Genomic DNA, 20,237 nt, shown 5'->3' with positions numbered 1-20,237 from the left:
TTGTTCATTAAAAGGACTAGGAGATACATTAGTTTTTTATTTTTATTTTTTTTTTTTCCTCCTCTTTTAGAAGAGAGAAGGAGGGAGGAAGAAACAGGAGCAGATGGGAGAGGCAGTAGTAAAATAAAACAGTAGCAGAGGAAAAGGCAATAATGTGTCCTCTGTTTCTTAGGAAGCATTTTCTAGGAAGCATTTCCTAACTTTGAGTGTGACTTCACTTATATACAGCTTAGCCCATTATTCAAAATTGCTCTGTTCATTTGTTATACTATCTGTCTACCCTCTTGAAATTATAATAATTAATTTTTGTAAAATTTATAAATTGCAGCGATTTGCCAGCCTTACAACTCAGGTGTACCTGGGGCAAAAAATATATATTTGTTGCTTTAATATTTTGTTTAGCGTTAGTTGTAATTCTTTCTCCCTCCCATTCTTCGCTAGTTGTTGTAGTTGTATTTCTCTGTATTTTGTAATCTTTTTGGAATGAAAGTTTCTATCTGGAAATTTGCTCATATTTCTGCAGATTCAGTCAATGACCAGGATGTATCAAGCCAGAAGGCGTTACAGAGATCGTCTGCAGTATTTCAGAGATCATGTAAGAGGCTGATCTGTTAAATTAATGCAGTACCTGGCTTTTGCATTATGTGTTGGTTAGTTCAATTGCTTATTTTTTTTATTATCCTAGATAAATGATGTTGTAAAAATTCAAGCATTTATCCGAGCAAACAAAGCACGAGAAGACTACAAAACTCTCAGTAAGTATTGCTAAAAGTGTAAAACTGATGTGCCTTGATACTCTATCTGCCAGGGATGTTGCTCTTGTATTCTGTAACACCAAGGCAGTTTTGAAGAACAAAGGGGATGAAATTGGTAAGGTAGTGCATTGATTAGGGTGCTCTCGAGGCTGAAGGGAAACTTGATTCCAGACTACTTTTGTTGCTGAGAAATAGAACTGCAACTTTTGAATCAGCTTCAGCAGTGTGAACTGTACTATGTTGATATTTGCTTGATTCTTTGCTGTTCATTTCTCTTGTAATTTACCCGAAATAGGAAATTTCAAATGTTGTCAGAAATTGTTCACACTTAGTGGTAGTAGTTTTATCTTGGCCAGACTGCTTCCTCATGTGATATTTAAGCGCAGATGAGGCAGGCATTAACTTCAAATGTTGTCTGTTGCCAAGAGAGAGTGTGAAGTCTCCATCCTCGGAGATAATCAAAAGCCATCCAGACAGGGTCCTGGGCAATGTGCTTTAGGTCACGCTGCTTAAGCAGGAGAGTTTGACTAGATAATCTGCAAAAATCAACCAATCTGTGATTCTGTCTGCTGATGTTTTTTCACCTATTTTTAGTTAATGCTGAAAATCCACCCATGGCCGTGGTACGAAAATTTGTCCACTTGCTTGATCAAAGTGACCAAGATTTTCAGGAGGAGCTTGAGCTAATGAAGCTGCGGGAGGAAGTTGTAACTTTGATCCGATCCAATCAGCAACTGGAGAATGACCTCAATCTGATGGACATCAAAATTGGGCTGCTAGTGAAAAACAAAATTACATTGCAGGTAGGAAATGCACGAAAGAAAAGCAGCTACGAGTTCAACTGAGATGGGTTGCAGTTAAGAGGGAGAACTCCTGTCCTTTGTTGCTCGATTGCTCTGGGACAGCTGGAAGTATTGCCCTAGATTTGCAAAGATTACCAAATACAATAATTTTTAACCTTTCCAGAGATCTGCTTGACGCTATCTCTGTAAGCTTTTATTTCAGTCCACTCATTTAATGTAAAAGCCCAAAAGCTCTTCTCTAGGAGGAGGAGAAATAGGATGTGAAGCTTTAAAAACAAAACAAAAACTTAAACTAATAAAACTCATGTCAGACTATCTTGACCTAATGAAAGCAAGAGATTCTGTGTTTGAAGACTTGAGAGCTCTGCTTTGCTGCTACTTTGTGGTTAACCAAGTGACATGCTGTTAGAGAGAGAGATGATTTCTGAGGTAGGAGACATGCTCATGCCTCTTGGTGACCTGGTTGACTAAAGGAGGCCCAGACTATCACTTGGTTGATGTGATTAATTCCACAAAAAAAAAGGGGGGGAGGCAAACTAACACCTCCTCACTCCAGAGGGGCAGCTTGCTGATATAGCTGAAATTCTAGTCAGCTTTTGATTTGGCTGTGGATGGCATGAATCTGATCTCCACGTAGGATCTGGATCATTTCAGAAGAATTTTATTTGTGAGAGAGGCTGTACCTTTCGGGCAGGTGCCTGCAGTGAAAAGTACCATTGCTCACAGAGTATGTAGAGGTAGTGAGGTAGCTGAATATAGGGCATGATTTTAAGGCTTTAAGCCCCATTTAAAAGAGCATTTTCAAACATCTTCAGACATTTTGAAACATCTTCAAACATCTTAGCTCTGATAATAATTGCTCTCAAGAGTGACTAACCGTTCTAGGAGGACGTGACAAATAGAGGAAGTCAAGCCTAAAGTACAAAGACTGCTATGCTATAACGTAACATGCTCCACTTTAACATCATCGCGAGTACATTCAGCCTGCCTTTCTGTGTACAAGAGAAGTAGGCTCTGAGATGCAGCTCTTCCCAGTACTACACATTGCTAAATATTTAGAGTGGAATCTATCCTTTTTTTCCTAGGACGTTGTTTCTCATAGCAAAAAACTTACCAAGAAGAATAAGGAACAGCTCTCTGACATGATGATGCTGAATAAACAAAGAGGAGGTCTGAAAGCTTTGAGTAAAGAGAAGAGAGAAAAGCTGGAAGCATATCAGCATTTGTTTTACTTACTTCAGGTATGTACTTCTGTTGCTGCTCTTAGAGTATTCAATAACCTGTTTTCATAGAGGATTTTTTTTTTTTGCCTGGACCTTGCTTATGCACAATATTTTTGCAGCGTCTGACTTCCCAGCAATAATGGGCTGTGAATTTTCCTTGTTGTTGCAGACTAATCCAACCTACTTGGCCAAGCTGATTTTTCAGATGCCTCAGAACAAATCCACCAAGTTCATGGATTCTGTAATCTTCACGCTATATAACTATGCATCCAATCAGAGAGAGGAATACCTGTTGTTGCGGCTTTTCCAAACAGCGTTGCAGGAGGAGATCAAGTATGTGGTAACGTATAGTATAGCCTTGTTGATGAATCAGTTCTCGGAGTTTCTAGAACCGAGACGACTTCCACATGATCTCATGCTAATATGCAGATAATTTTAAAGTGTCCCTTTTTTCAGCTCTTCCCATTTTATATCTGTTCTTAATGCAGTCTAGAAAGGAGTTGAGCATGTCCATCCGTGAGGATGAGGGCTCTCTACTGTAGTCAAGATTTTGCTACCCAAGAAGGCAATTTCCTTTGCCCTAGTGAAGAATTAGCCTAAAATTCAGTCTAACCTGAATAATGTTTGATTATAAAAATCTCTAGTAAATTGCTTTTTTTTTTTTTTTTTTTTTTTTTTTTTTTTTTTTTTCCCCTCCTAGAGCTTCCTTTGCTAGCCAGGGAGAGAGGTACAGAGAGTGTTTTTGTTTTTTAACTGGTTTTCTAAAAGCTAGTGATGAGAATGCTGAAACCAAGGAGTTTGTATTATTTGGTTGTCGCACTGAATGTCAGTCTTGGGGAACCTGACTGTCCTCAGGAATATTTTGTTTGGTCAGTCAGGCCTTAAGAGTTTGGTGTTATGACTGCAGTTCCCTTTAACACAGAGTTGCACAAGTTGCTCAAGAAGAATGTATAGTAAAAATTTGGGGGAGACTATTCTGACATTTATTTAGAGTTTGTTTTATGCCCTGAAACAAACAAACTACTTAAAGAGTTTTGTTATTTTTTACATTCGTGTTCAGAGTAGTTCAGGAAAGCGTAGATACTTCTTTCTCTGCTGCTGTATTTACTGGAGTGGTATACTAGGAGTGACTTTTGTTCTGATAAGCTTGCTTATTTTGAACACGGGAAGAAACCTACAGTTCCTACTACATACATCAACCACCCTCTGTTCCTTTTGTATTTTTGTTGTCAAATGAAGTGTATAGTTGAATTAGCATTAATTGTCATCAGGCTGACTACTTGTCAGGCTGTGTTGCCATTTCCAAGAAAGATGCGTAAGTTCCACTTCTCATCTATCTCAAAAATGATCCAATACTACTGTACAGTGTTGCAGCGTATTGTTGTATAAAGATTTTTAGTACAAATGCTTCTGTTTCCTGATGGTGACACTCTGACACTTGGCTTTATGTTGATGGGTGCATGTAAAAGCCGTTATGTGTACTTTATATTTAATTCAAATTCTTTCTTCTTCAGATCAAAAGTAGACCAGATACATGAGATTGTGACGGGCAATCCTACTGTTATTAAAATGGTGGTAAGTTTCAACCGTGGTGCCCGTGGTCAGAATGCTCTGAGACAGATCCTGGCACCAGTTGTGAAGGAAATCATTGATGACAAATCACTCAATATCAAAACTGATCCTGTGGATATATACAAGTCCTGGGTTAACCAGATGGAGTCTCAGACTGGTGAGGCCAGGTATGATGACTGTTTACTACTACGTTTTTCAGCTCCTTTGTGCTGCTCTGTTAATTCTTCCAAATCATTCTTGGCTTCACGGCATGCATCCATCCAAATGTGATACCAGCTTTTTCTCCTCAAATCAGGGTTGAGGGTTTTGGAAGGAGTTCTTATTATAGTTGGAAGACAAAATGGTCTTTGTATCGGCACTACAGTGTGCTGAATTCAAAGTTAGTGGTAAGATGCCGTCTAACCTAGAAGAGATGATGGGAGAAGTAGTACTTGGGAATCAGTTCCATGTCGGTTCTTGTTCATGTCATCTATATCCAGTGTAATATTCAATACTGTGCTAGCATACAGAATCTTCTTTGTGGGAGCAAAAGCACAACATCAAATTTCTTAGTCCTCTAATCTTTCAAATTAGTGTAAGCCGCTGACGAGAATTAGATTGCAGAACCTCGGTGTAATGGATTATTTTTATTTATTTGTTTATTCAAGAGAGTCATTTTGGAATCTTTGCTTCAGTGTGTGAGCTTGAAACATCGGATGTCACAGACAGCACTTTTTTGCCTAGAGTGCATGTTTTTATGCTGTGCTAAGGGTACAGCTTTGATTTAGCTGGGTCTCCTAACAATGTTCAATGCAAGGGAAACAGCGAAAGTAAAAGCAAGAAATCCCCAGCACCTCTAGGGCCGAAAAGGTGGACCGAAAGCAATGCTTAGCTCTTGACAACCAAGTGAATGTAACCTTGTTCCTTTTCATCATTAGAATTTCTGTCTAGCCCTCTCTGAAATAGTCACTTTCTTGTGTTTGATCTCTTTCAAATAGCAAACTGCCATACGATGTTACACCTGAACAAGCGCTAACTCATGAAGAGGTGAGGACACGCCTGGATGCCTCAGTCAGAAACATGAGGACGGTGACGGACAAGTTCTTGTCTGCTATTGTTAGTTCAGTGGACAAAATCCCGTGAGTCTGGTACAACTGTACTGTTTTAAAGAAGTTACTGATGTAAAGTAGTACTGTAGCAGCAGTTTTACTTGCTTTTTCTTTCTTCCAAAGTTACGGAATGCGCTTCATTGCCAAAGTGCTAAAAGACTCCCTGCATGAGAAATTCCCTGATGCTGGTGAGGATGAGCTTCTGAAGGTGAGGGCCTGAACACATTTGCAAATAACTCTCAGCCTGCTGGGCTGTGGCAAGTGTATCTTGCTCTTCTCCTGTGTGCAAGCATGTGAGTGTGCACTTGTGTGTGGAGGGGTGGGGGGTGAGAGAGGGTATAGAAGTATATAGAGAGCTATACACCCTTCTCTTAAGGTTATAAAATAATTCACATTTGGATATTTGATTGTTAGTTTCATACACAACACCCGAGATGTAATGAAGCCTTCAAAAGAAGGCAGCCTCTTGCTTCTGCTTTGCTTTTAATATCTTTTGGAAGTTTGCTCCTTTAGGTTTCTTGACTTGGGGTACTCTTGCTGCTAGGAAGAAAACCTTGGTTTTGCTTGGTATTGATCATAGCTAGCTGATCTTTTCTTAAAGAGACAATGTCAAGTAAAAAAATGCTGTACCTAAATTCTGATGTTCCTAGTTACCATGCATATAACGCTCTATGACATTTAAACAGCAATAACTAACTGCCCATGAGTTCTAGTCTGTTTTGTATTTTTTTTTTTTTCAGGAAGTTTGGAGAACTAGAAGTATACTCAAGAGTAGGTGCGCTCAAATGAGTATAGCTTTCTGGTTTTCACTTTTTTTTTTTTAGTAGCCTTTTGTAATCTTCCAAGCCTTTATGTCCATGAATCTTTTGCTTGTTAATTAAACGAACTTCTTACCTCAGAATACTTGACATATCTCTTTAAACTTCCCTGCCTCTACTTCATTAAAAAATATTTATCAATCTGAATGCTGTTTTCTTCTCTCTTCTAGTTCTGTGCTTTCCCATTCTGAGGCATCGATTCTTTCTATGCAGGTGAATTAATTTTTTCCATCTGTAAATTTAGGTGGAAAAGTGCGGTTTTCATTAGTCCTCGTGGAAACAACGTAACTGTCCACATAAAAGTCAAAACTGCAGTGTGTGCAATGACTGCGTGTAGATTTTTAGGAACAACAGCTACCTGTGTAATACCTTTTGTTCTATTCTCCCGTCACTAAATTTGGCCATTATTAATATGATTTTTTTTTCTCATAAACACATTTTCTTGTTACCTTTAGTGAAACGGCTTTGACTGTTGTAGTCCTGCCCCATAGCCTGAAAGAGTACAACAATATTTTACTGGAAGTAATTCTCAAAAAGCTGACCTGATAAGTGCTTAATAATTTCCTCTTCTGTTCAACAGTGGCTAGGTTGTTTATCTCTGTTTTCAGTTGTTGGTTCAGACCCTTGATCCCTTTTGTACATTTAAGTCAAGTGGAAAGCAGGAGAAGGCAAGATTCTGTGACCTATTCATCTACACGTTTACATGAACCATCAGAAAGTACTAGAGCACAGTGTGAGAATAATTGTTTTATGACAGCATGTTGTGTTAATTCGTTTTTATTGCTGGAATAACTTTGGAAAGTATCAAAGGTTTGAAATATATTTGTGAGCATATGGATGCTGTGGCATCCTTATTTTTGGTCCTTTGATGCCTATTGCTGCTCTCATGTAACTAAGTAAATTGAATTTTGAAATGTCAAATGTCATTTATCTTTTGTGCTTCTGAATTTATTAACCCTGAATTAGAGTGTTTCTCAGTTACACTAGCTTCCTTTTAACTGGGAGACAGCCTCTGAAAATTTTGCTGACATAGTGTTATTCTGAAAAGGAAAAAAGAGATTGGGAGAAAGAATGGAAAACGGCCGCTAGATTTCTTAGTTTGGCTTTCTTTTTCACCATTTTTGCTTTATTGGAGATGGCAGCCTGTTTTGCACCCTTCTCTAAGAATTAGCTCTTGGCTTATATTTGGACTACAATCCCAAGTTCTTCTGTACAGTCATTGTTCTGCCGTCTGTCAAACTAACTCACTTCTGTTTTCACTTCCCACGGTAAATTTTCTCATGATCATATAAGTAGTCTGTTGGTAACTTGTTAATACTTACTGTCTGTACATCTTTTTTATAGAATAGAATTCTAAATCCTTATACATGGGCATTATCTGCAGCCCTGTATTCTTGTAACTAGTCGTGCTAGTTTTCTCTCTCTGGAATTACCATCGTACTGCATCTTAATCTTTTTTTGCATTGTAGATTCTTTGGGAGAGGGCATATGCAAGACAGTAGAACTTCAATTTTGAAATGGGCCTACAGCTTGCACAAAAAAATATTTAATCAAAGCACCGTCAGAATAGTTATGATAAAATTTAGCTGTGACCTATACCTCTGTTTATTGACATATTTCTCTACTCAACTTTCCCCAGATTGTTGGCAACTTACTCTATTATCGCTACATGAATCCAGCCATTGTTGCACCAGATGCGTTTGACATCATTGATCTTTCAGCTGGAGGTCAGCTGACTACAGATCAACGGAGAAACCTTGGTTCCATTGCGAAGATGTTACAGCATGCTGCATCCAATAAGATGTTCATGGGAGACAATGCGCATTTAAGTCTCATTAATGAATATCTTTCACAGTCATATCAAAAATTCAGGTAGAAGACCATAGCTAATTGAGTTGGGAAGTTTGGCAGATTGTAGCATTTTAAATAAAAAGGGGGTGAAAATAAGTTACAAATGTGATGAACTACATCTCTGTCAAAAAAGAGATTGCACTCCTAGAGTTCCATGAGCATCAGTGACAGTGGCAAATACAATGCATACCTACAATTCATAAACCATGCGTAGTATATTAATGAGATTGCCAAGTCAAATATTTTGATTTATGACACGTCAAATTTAAGGTTACCTTTCTGAATGTTTATCATCATACTGTGGGCATAGACAATTAATATGGACATATCCCCTTCTTTTTTCTCTGTGTGAACCCTGTGTCCATGTAAAAGCTAACTGGTGCTCAGAAGTGAAAGTGAATTTGTGTTTTGCTATTTGTTTAGTAAGATCAGCGGTTCTTTCCAGAGCTATTGTCTTAAACTTTTCGTGTTTTGTAATAAAGAAAAGCAAAGGTAGCTGAAAGTGCCTTGCGTTGAAGGCAGGAGGACCCAGGAACACGGTGCCTGGAATCACACACCTCTCCTGTGGTAGCGGAAAATGAGCTGACATCAACATACTCAATAACAATAATTGTTACACTGGAATTGACAAGTAGTAGCATGCTGTGCAGTAGAGAAGACAGTAATGCTGCTTGGGATAGTCACAGGGAGTTAATGCGCTTGGTATGTCATGTGAATCATAGAAGTGTATTGATTCTTTTCTACTCTTTTTCGAAGACGTTTCTTTCAGGCTGCCTGTGAGGTCCCAGAGTTGCAGGATAAATTCAATATTGATGAATATTCTGACTTGGTGACTCTCACTAAACCAGTTATTTATATTTCCATTAGTGAAATCATCAATACACACACTGTAAGTATGTGTTGGTTATGTTTGATCCTTATAAGCAGCGCAAACAAAATTCTACTTTTGGGTTGAAACCTGGGTTAACAAATCTAAAGGTGAAAACTGCCATTTGTGTGCAAGAGTTAATTGTTACTAGTGTGCAAGAGCTTGCCAGTTTACAGAATTGGGTAATTTGCTTATGGTTTTTCTAACTTATTTTGAAAGCATGCAAGTATATGCTAATGTATATGATACATGAAAGCATGCAAGTATATGATAATGGCATAATTTTGAATGTTGATATTACTGCTTTGGATTTTAATAAAATAAGGTGTTTTTCTAAAAGAAGACAGCTCTGAGTGAGATAATTTCATTGGCTAGAAAAGGATATGTGATTAAAAAAAATAAACATTTTATTTTTGTTCATCTAGTTGCTCTTAGACCATCAAGATGCAATTGCTCCAGAGCACAATGATCCAATTCATGAGTTACTGGATGATCTGGGAGAGGTTCCTACAATTGAGTCCTTAATAGGTGATCTGTTTTATTTTACTTAAAATTTATTATTTTATTATTATTTATTATGTCACATATTATTGACATAAATTATCCTTTTTATTTTACTTAGGAATATGTGATATTACCCTAAATGATTCTAAGTACAGTAAGGAAACAACAATAAGGAATCATCAGAGGTTGTTTGAAAGCAGGTGCTGTAAGAGAACAGCAACAAATTTGTTCATTTATTCTTTCTCACAACAGAATTTGTTATCCTGGAAGAACCACCTCACTTCTTTCTTCCACATTGTCCTCCACTTCCCTGAATTTCTATAAGACAAAAGAGAAATTTTGAAATGTTTTATTTCTTTCCTTATATTGGAGTGCCCTGGCTTGCTTAAAGGCATTTGTTCTCCAGTCTTGAGATCTGTAATTGTCATGTGATATATATATATATTATTGAACATTGAAAGGAGCGTGTGTTCTTATAAGGACTTTGGTATGTTTGGTAGGGACAACAAGGAGATAGTTTTATTTTTCTCTACTGGGGGAGGAGGGAACTAACAATTCTGTTGATAATCTGTGACAGTTTTCTAAAAACTAGATCTGGATCCTACAGTTCACTGCTCCGTGATAACGCAAACACTGGATACTTGCATGAGCATTTTACCTTCCTTGTTTTTTCCTTCCTTGTTTTAAGGTGGCTTCATAATAGTTTTTTTATTCTTGTAAATTGAAGGATGAGAAAGGTTAGAGCCTTTTAAAGGAATGATTGATGGCATGTTTTCTTCAAAGCATTCATGAAGAACAGAGGAGGTCTTATCTGAGAGAACCTAGATTGAGTTTAACTAGAAAGCACACACACATTTCACTTTCCCTTTATGTATTGTATTGATGTGGTTAATGTTTCAGTCTTATCTTTTTTTCTATCCCTCTGGAAAAGGGGGCAAGTGTTTAGGAAAAAAACATGCAGGAGATTGGACTAGATGATCTCCAGAGGTCCTTTCCCAATCTCACTCATTCTGTGTGATCCTAACAAGCATTCTGACAAAGTCAGACAGGCTATGTGTCATTAGGTGCTCATTGCACAGAGCAACAAAAATTCTTCTTGACAAGATAGTTTAGTTTGTTTAATAGAAGATTACAGAGTTGGTTTCTAATAAGGGTTTTACTCTTTGCTTTAAATAATAATTCTAATGAAGACACGGGCAATGAGGCACACATTTTTATTTAACATATTTTTGGCAGGTCAGGTAGACTTCTCATTAGAGAGAGAGGGAGGGAGGGAGGGAGAGGAAGGCTGAGATACAGTACGCAAGACATACCTGTTTGTAATGTCTACAGACTTGAGCAGACTTGAGCTTACACAGTACCTTTCTCTTCCTGGCCCACATAGTGTCAGTTCTGGGAAGAAAAATCTTGTGATGTATGCAAGATAAATGTTTTAAAAATACATAAAGTGTCTTTTTAACAGTGTGGGAAGCAGTGTTGTTTTTCTGTGGTCTGTTAGGAAAAATTAGAAACCCCAACAGTCAAAAATGTGGAGAGAACAATCAAATATAAACACCTTTTTTCACTTGACAGGGGAAGGATGCAGCAATGTTAATGACCCCAACAAGGAAATGCTAGCAAAGACTGAGGTTTCTCTCACGCTTACTAATAAATTTGATGTTCCTGGTGATGAGAATGCAGAGAAGGATGCAAGGACAATTCTGCTGAAGTGAGTGAAGGGTAACTGCCTAGCACATATCTTGGAGAATGAGGAGAGTAGAAACTGTATCTTTACAGCTAATTTCTATTTGAAAATAGAGTTGAAATTTAATTTAAATTAAGGTGGGGCTGATACTCGAAACACCCTGAGCTTTTAGCCATGTCCTTTAAATTCTGTAGCTGTTAAATTTATTCTGTTTAGTTTTCTGTCATAGTGGAATTTATCTTCCTTTAAAATATTTTTTGATTGCTTTAAAGGGGAAAAGTGACAGAAAATAAAGCTGCTGATTTTGAGCAAGTAAGACCAAAGCAGGCATATTTTCCTCCACGTGAATGCATTTTGCCTTAGAATTGCAGCCTCTGTGATCCAGACAGCAATACTGGGAGTGCTTTGACATATATAGGGTAATGTCCCCAGTGCTTAAGGGGGTATTGGGGAGCATTCCTGTGTACTGCAAAAGGACATCTTGTAGGGAACTAGTTCCCAAAAAGTCATGTGCTTTTTGACGCAATGTTATCAGTGATGTTCTCTGGCTTATAAGTCAGGTGGACACCCAGTCAAAGTGCAACTTTAGAGAAATCAATGACATTTTCTTGTTGCAGAGCAAAAAGAATACTGAAGGGCTTTCACTCTTACCTCTTTTTTCCTTATTCTTCTTGGTTTCTTTGCAGTACAAAGCGTTTAATTGTTGATGTAATCCGCTTCCAGCCGGGAGAAACACTGACTGAAATCTTAGAAACTGCAGCTACCTCAGAGCAAGTATGAAGATACTGTTTCCCTGTGTTCTTTTTGGCCTAAGAAATTGTTGTCTATCCATATACATATATATATCATTATACTTAGAAATCTGCATCAAAGTTTAGTGGTTATGTATTGCAGTGGGGCTGTGGAACGTTGATGCTGGAAATATGTGTAACTAAAATGAGAAGGGAATATAGTGGAAATATATTGTATATATGTATAAGCTTAACTTCTTTAATAGTTGCTAAATATCTGTCTGTCTATCTAGAAGGCTGTTTTAAACAGCAGGTGGGCTACTGCTGGCTCCCATACGTGAGTGGATTCATTGGCTTCAGTAAAGGAAGAACTGAGCAGAATTCTCTATCCTACGTTATCATGGAAGTCAGACTGGTTACCGGTCACCTTTAAAGAACCCATTTGGGAACTTGTAATGTATTGGTCTGTCTCTCTCTCTCTCTCTCCCCCCCCCAGGAAGCAGAGCATCAACGAGCTATGCAGAAACGGGCCATTCGGGATGCTAAAACTCCTGATAAGATGAAAAAGTCTGTATCGGTAAAGGAAGACAGCAATTTAAATCTTAAAGAAAAAAAAGAGAAAATCAAGACAGGCCTGAAGAAGTTGACAGAACTGGGGACTGTGAATGCAAAAAATAAATTCCAGGAACTAATCAATGATATTGCAAAGGTATTCCCATCAGTGGTTTTCTACTGGTCATGGTTGTGTCTTTCCACAATTTGCAGTGTTATGAAACTACTCTGTAAAGCTTGCAGAAGAAAGTTTTGTGTTACTTATTGTAGAGAGATGAAATACACTTTTTTGCTGTTGGGCTTTTACCTCTTCATTATTTAGAAAGTCATTTATCTTAATGAGAAATGTATGTCTTTTCAAATAGTTGTGTTGCCAGGATATCAGGCACTTTGGAAGGAAAAAATACTATAGCTTGGGGGAAGCCCTAATGTGTTTTTTTTCCTCTTTACTACTTTTCACTAATTTGAATCGTGCCTCTACAAACTTTACACAAGAAGACACACTTTACAAGAAAACTTTACACATAACATAAATCCTAAAATATAAAGAAACAATCTTTCAAAATTGATGTCGTACTGTTCTTCACTACTATGTTGATGATATATTCTATATCACAGATTTACTAAAGTAGTGCATGAGAGAGATGATGTACATAAGGTAAATAAGTGATCACCCTTTAGAAATTGGATTGGAATTGATCATCAAGTAGTTAATAAGCATCAGAAATGAAAAAGGAAGTTGACTTGACCATGCAACACTTTTTGGTTCGGTTATTAATTTAATTTATGATTAAAAATGTCTGACTAACAGAGAAAGGTGAGGAAATCTTGTGTACCAGTATGACCATATTTTCAATCTTCTATCCAGAGAAGAGAGAAATTGATGCAATCCTTAGATTTCTGTACTGTCAGTGCCCACTCTAGTCTCTACCGCTGTGACAGCATGTAAGTTTGAGAAAGTGCATACAAACGAACTGCTATGGAAGGTTGGTTAGTTCCATAAAAAGTCAACACAGAGAAGGGCTAAACTGGGGCAAATATGATTAGGGAATTTTGCTACAGCTTGTGGCCTAAAGCAAGATTATTCCAAATCAAAATAGTGTACTTTAAATAGTCTGTCTCAATGTGGGGAGCTTGAGCAACTGCCAGAGAACATCCAGCAGTGGCTGTTAAATCTTTGCATGTCCCATTCTGTGCTGTAGGATATCCGAAATCAGCGTAGATATCGTCAGAGAAGAAAGGCAGAGCTGGTGAAGCTGCAGCAGACTTACAGTGCTTTGAACTCCAAAGCTACCTTTTATGGGGAACAAGTGGATTATTACAAAAGCTACATCAAAACCTGCCTGGATAACCTGGCAAGCAAGGGCAAGTAAGTATCTTGGCAACTTGGAGCTGTGGATCTAGAAGTTCTCCTTAAAGAATGAATTTGCATGCCATCACAAATGGCTGGCATCTGCTCAGAGTTTCTGGTCTAAACCTTTTACCAAACCAGTGATCATAGAGGGCAGAAAAATACCATCTGGAGGAGCCTGAATGGGGTCAAAAAGACATGTTTAAATGTCCAGTCTGTCCTGTCATTCTCTCTAGAAGCAGAGAATGAAAATAATCTAGTTTTTAAGTTCTGTATTTTGTTTACGTGCAAGCACCAAGTAAGACTTATTTTATCTTTTGTCCTGAAAGGAGTTGGTTATTTAAGTGGAAGACTATTCAGATGCAGGGATTTTCTTGACAAAAAGCAATACCTTTCTCCTAAATTCATCACTTCCTTTTGCTTTTGACAGCTGGGGGACTATAGTCTTTTAAGCTGAGATTATTTTTGGAAAAAAAAATGATGGGGGGGCAGTGTTGTTTGCCTTATCTCTGGCAACTGACTTGTCTGAAAATTAGGAGTATAGGCCAAATTTTCCCTCAACTGACATAAGCAGGAGAAATCCTAGTCTTTGTCAATTGGATATAAAGCAGTGGTTCCTCTGATTTTCTTCTGCGTAATGTTTTTAATCTGAACGTGCAGAAAGAATTTCCTGGTTTGAAGGAATTTCAGAGGTGGCCTTTTGGCCCTTGTGAATTGAAAGGGGTAAAGCATAGAGATGTCGATCAGGGAAACATGTTGGGATTTAAGCCTAAAGCTACTGGCATGATAAGGGAATCTACTTTAACGTAGAACCTGAACTCTAAGATGGAATGGATTTTTGTGTTTTCTCAAAGAGACATGGAGTAAGTTGAACTATATGGCAGCAGTTAAGGATGGACAGTGAGGAAGCAGTCTAATGGGGTGAGGAGGACAACTGTAATGGTTTGTCTCTTGGACCTGTAGTAGGAACACAGATTGAAGAGGGGGAGAGATTATAAACAGTATAAAACTGTCAGGATCATAGGTCATGCATAAATATATTCAGTGTGTGTAATCTTGCATCATCTCATTAATCAGCTGCATTTAATTTCTGTTTGGGTAGAAGTTGCGCTTACTGGTCCATTTTCAGAATACTAATAAAATGCCTTATTAAGCATTAGAAGATTAACCTTTGTCCAATGATAAATGGGACTGTTTCCCAAAAAATACCAGGCTTTTTTTTTTTTTTTTTTTTTTTCCCCTTGCTATTGCTCAAGAGTTTTGGGGAAATAATAGGAAATGAAAGATGGGATGCCTTAGGTGGTTTATGTACTCTTGTTCTGATTTTCTAACATATAAAGACATGGTTTCTACTGCAAATAACATCTAAGCTACAAATGCTATGTAGATAGATGATGCATTTCTGCTAGTCAGTTGATTAACTCTGCTGATGCTAGCCAATTACCTAAGTTGGATTTCTCTACCTGTTAACTCATCATTCGTTTTTCATAGGGTCTCTAAGAAACCTCGGGAGATGAAAGGCAAGAATAGTAAAAAGATTTCTCTAAAATACACTGCAGCTCGACTTCATGAGAAGGGAGTACTATTAGAGATTGAAGATCTGCAAGTTAACCAGTGAGTTTCTCTTTAAAACTGTAACCTTAAGAGGTAAGTAACCTTCCTGGGGGAAGAGGGAAACAGGTATGTTGAATTTTTTTTGTCTCTCTCTTGTAGCTTGCTCAGACTTGAGGAAAATAATCCCGTTATGGGCCTACAAGAAGGAGTCTTATGCTCTTTTGATCTTGAGATTTGTCTGAAATCATGACAGATTGCCCTTATGGTTGAACTCCTAAAATTCAGTATTGTTTGTAGCCTTAGCTCTCAAAGTTGAAGAAATTGCTTCGATTTTTCTAGGCAGGCATGCCTGTATAGCGAGGGCTGTGAAATCTCACATAGCGATTTCTTTTGAGTTCTGTTATTTCTGGATGAACTGAAGTAGATATTTGATAGAGAGGTTGGGCAGGATTTTGTTAGCCTTGAGAATTTGTGATAACTTCTGTAGAATATTTAGAAGCTACCTGCTGCTATAACTTCTGTTTTGTGCTTTGTGCTCTAAATGGGGTGTTGATACACATGCACTAAAGCGGGATGTTGATATGCATGTGCTAAAGTATCCTTTTTCTTACTATAGGATATTACTGCTTTCATAAAGATATGTTCTAGTAGACGTAGACTGTGTTAAGTTTCCATTCATTATTCTGTTGAGTCTAGCTGGGCTTTAAGGTCTCACTTTAAAGAGAACTAGAGTTAAGAATGGGATTCTTCGAAATTTATCTTCTGAGTTGATCTGGTATATTCCTCTTTGTTTCAGTAGGAACTGTGTCCTCAGTAATGGACTGTGGTTTTCATTTTTCTAATTTCGTAGGTTTAAAAACGTGATATTTGAAATTAATCCAACAGAGGAAGTAGGAGATTTTGAGGTAAAAGCAAAATTCATGGGGGTACAGATGGAAACCTTTATGCTACATTACCAGGTAAGGACAGTCCTGATTAACATTGAAAATGTATGGTGTGTAAGTTCTGTGGGCTGTATATGACTAGCCATTAAATTTTCTGCTTGTTAGACTCGTTATTATAATATCACACACTTTTTTCCCAGAGCAGTGTGAAAAAAATGTGCTTTCATCAACCCTTTTGCAGGCTAAACAGATGTAATGCAGTGGGAGTTCAGCAAATTTGTTTATTTCTTGATACAGATTTGTATTCCTAGTTACACGCATGCCTGCACTTCACCAATTTCCATTACAGCAGGGAAATCAGGAGTCTGCTGCAGTGGTCAGTTGGGGTTGGGTGTGTTGGTTTCAGCCATTGCTTGCTTATTGATGCTTTTTCTGCCATCATGCGATTAACTGGTTTCTTCAGCTGTCCAGTTCTTGGGTCTCCTCAGTTTTTAGTTACTCCAGGCTCCTGGAAAAGGCACACAGACCAAACTTCCCAAACAGCCTCCATTCTGCCTCTTACACTGTTACTGTTGTGTAGCATCTCTCTCCACTTCTTCCACTTTCGGATGTCCCCCAAAATTTGGTCCCAAGGCGTTGTTAGATTTTACAATCACTAATGTCTCAGGGGTCTTGAAATAAATAATGTGCAGGAGTGCTGCACATCAGGAGTCCATATCTCATTTCCTTAAAATGTTTCTTGATTGGCTGCTGGGAAGCAGAGCTGCAGTGCCCATCAGCTCGCAGATGACTCCCAACAGCTACCTGAAAGGAGTTTGTAGTGAGGTGGGTCAATCTCTTCTCTAAAATAACTACTGATAGGACAAGAGGAAATGGCCTCAAGTTGCACCAGGGTAGTTTCAGGTTATGTGTTAGGAAGAAATTCTAGATGGAAGGAGTGGTGAAGCATTGGAACAAGCTGCCCAGGGAAGTGGTGGAGTCGCTATGCCTGGCAGTGTTGAAGAAACGTATAGATGAGGCACTTAAGGATATGGTTTAGCAGGCATGATGTTGAAGGTTTTACGGTTGGACTTGATGATCTTAAAGGTCTTTGCCAACTATAATGATTCCCTGGCCTCAGAAGTCTCTTCTAGTTCATTTCTGTTGGAGCTGCTTGTGAAATTTTCAGTTAATTTGGTTACTCCAAGTCCTTCATACGCATGGCTATACCACTACTCCTTTGTAGGCTTTGTAGAAAATGCGTATGTTCTGAGAGTGAGGGAACTACCCTCAATAGCCAAGCAGATCATTTGCAGTGGCATCGGTTAAAAAAAAAAAAAAAAAAATCACATTGCCATTTTCAACATGTTTATGGAATACAGGAGGAATGGTTTTATAATTATTCCAGCATCACCTAGATTGGGCGGTTTAGCTGAATACCTCCTCTAGTATCTAGCATTCAAGAGTGATGATGTTGACATGAGCTCTCTGATGAGATAGGTGAGGAGGGTCTTTTTGCTCTCTCTGCAATGCATTACTAACAAGAGCAACATGTAACTAGGAATGCTGCCTGCATAGTTACCAAGGAGACTGAATCGCCATCATGTATGTGGAGAGGTTATTTCTTTTTCTGCCCTCGATTGCAGTGCCCTAAACCACTTCACTGTAGCCTGGGCTGCTCAGTGTATTACAAAGTCAGGCTGTGGAATAAAACATTTCAGGCTACATTATATGGTCAGGCATACAGAGGAATCCCTTCAAAAGTTACAACTTTATGGCAGTTTTGGAAATGGAAAGCCTGGAAATGTCTAGATTTGAAATTTGGCTTTCGTAGAACTTTTCCATTTGTACACTCTTCTACAGTTTTCAATTAAATGTTTTTATAAACAGATTTAAAAATGAAGATCTTTTGTCTTAGAGCACCTTTATTTTTCATATAAGTCGTTTATTTTCCTAGTTTATATGAGCCACAAACTTCGAGAGATATTCCTGAAAAATCCCACTCTATTCTAGGGTCTGACATATTCTCTGTTAACTGAAAGATTCCTCACTGATAAATGTCTTCTTTTTGGTAGGACCTTCTGCAGCTGCAGTATGAAGGTGTTGCAGTCATGAAGTTGTTTGACAGAGCAAAAGTAAACGTCAACCTTCTGATCTTCCTTCTGAATAAGAAATTTTACGGGAAATAACTGTCCTCTGCCAGCAAGTCTGTAAAAGGGAGGATAAAAGAAAAATCAGCATATCTTTCCATGTCTCTTCCAGCTATCAGTCAAGGACACTATCTTGAAAGGCTTGTAGCTATGTGTATCATTATATGCCCATGCCTTGCTTGAGTATATCAAATGTATTATGGAGGAGGACCAAGAACCTCAGTGAATTGACAGCTCTTACTGATTTCTTGTATCTTTATGAACTTTAAGAAGGTTCCTTAAGGGAAGGTGATTTTTAGAATGCATTTTTATAGGGCACTGGGGATGAACTAATGTTAGAATATACATAGGGCAACTGGGTGCTTTATTTGTCTAAGCATGTGCTTTGTAAGGCTTGAATTCTTGTTGCTTATATAAAGAGAAAGCTGGCACTACAGAGCAATCAGTCTGCCTCTTTCTGAAAGTGAAAAAGAAATGTTACAGATTTTGTTCAGAATCTAATACTCTCTAAAAATGGTCAAGGTCTAGGTTACCCGTTTGTATGTGAGCTTGTGGTGGTGGGAGCCAGTTGCTGAGATAGAATCATTGGAGACTGGGGAGTTGTTAAGAGTCAAGAGTGGTTGCAGAATGATTTGTGAATATGTACTATAGTCCAGTAGAACAACTTTAGTGGCTCATTTTTCTCAATTTGTTTCTCCTAAGGAAATTGTAATAATTTTCAGTTGGCCCCTTACATAGATGAAAGGTATAATGTAATTTACCAACGCTTAAAGACAGAGGGGACAAAGAATTTGCAGGATGGTAGGGAAATTTAAAAACTCTGTTGAAATGTTAATTTTCAGTCTTGCTTGCACAGCATGGGAAATATAAAATGCCTTTTTTTTTTCCCCTCCCAACTTAGAGCAATAGTTCATATATCTGCATCTGATGCAAAAAATGCAAGGCTCTACTTGAAGAACTGTCAAAGAAAATGACTGCACTAAGTAGGTCAGCGGTTAAAAAGTTTCACTTTTACAGCTATACCCTAATCTTTTTTTTCTTTTTTTAATTCCTTTTTGGTGGCAGTGCTGGCTGTTCTGTGAAGTCTTAACAGAAATACAAACAGACTTATTAAAAAAAAAAATGTGGCTTTAAAATTGGTGGTAGGTTAAGGATGTTTGCCCCAGAAACATAATCCTCCCCTCTTTTTCAGCTTTTCTTTTTTCTTTCCTTTCTTTTTTTCTTTCTTTTTTTTTTCCTTTTTTTTAAGTAGGAGAGGGTAAGAAAAATGAAAAATTTAAGTTATTCTGAAGTTACTTGCCCTGCTCTTCGAGATCGCTGGGTTTAGTTGAATTGTATACTGCTTACCTTATCTCTGATCTGAGTTAGTTATGCCAGTTCGGAACTTTTTCTAATAAATGCCACTCAGTATTTGAAATGCCACATGTTTGAGGATAACTTTTTTTGTACTCCTTTAAGAGTTAAGAATATATTTCAGTGTGGCAATGCCTAAAATTTATTTAAATGTATTTTAATATTGGTGCATATTATCCCTAATACCAGAAGTTTCTCCTCTAGCATATGAAAACCAAGAAACATATTTATAGTGTAGATCATCTTCAGAGAAAGAAAAACGTTAGAATTGGATTTCTCTTCTACTGGTATCTGAAGAAGAGGCGAGAAGTAGGAAAAGGTCTTGCATAGATTTTTAACTGCTTCTGAATTTGATATATAACTGAAGGACTTTAATTCTTTGTATTGAAGATGATGAAAATCATGATATATTTCCATAATATTCTGGAATATTATGGAATGATCACTAGAGAACTACAGCTATATTCTTAAAGCTCTTAAGCCACAGAGATTAATCCCCACCCCGTTGAGGGAAATA

The 20,237-nt window shown here is 37.8% G+C and overlaps 1 protein-coding gene across 1 annotated transcript; it reads left to right on the top strand.

Annotated features, from left to right (window-relative positions):
* Positions 1-523: 523 nt before the first annotated feature.
* On the top strand, positions 524-18,600 carry LOC148590009 (ras GTPase-activating-like protein IQGAP1; the record flags this gene model as incomplete). Its single annotated transcript, XM_088539572.1, has 18 exons — positions 524-595; positions 686-755; positions 1,350-1,558; positions 2,644-2,799; positions 2,951-3,114; positions 4,296-4,520; positions 5,331-5,471; positions 5,565-5,649; positions 7,899-8,131; positions 8,867-8,999; positions 9,404-9,506; positions 11,055-11,190; positions 11,853-11,940; positions 12,394-12,606; positions 13,652-13,818; positions 15,292-15,414; positions 16,205-16,313; positions 18,293-18,600. Coding segments are annotated over 18 exons (2,541 nt in total), but the record flags the coding sequence as incomplete, so codon positions are not given.
* Between the last annotated feature and the right edge of the window lie 1,637 nt (positions 18,601-20,237).

The sequence above is a fragment of the Tinamus guttatus genome, unplaced genomic scaffold (genome assembly GCF_059628265.1).
Source record: "Tinamus guttatus ecotype Peru unplaced genomic scaffold, ASM5962826v1 Tinamus_guttatus_pri_ptg001850l, whole genome shotgun sequence".
NCBI lineage: Eukaryota > Metazoa > Chordata > Aves > Tinamiformes > Tinamidae > Tinamus > Tinamus guttatus.
This window is presented reverse-complemented; position numbering and strand designations above follow the sequence as displayed.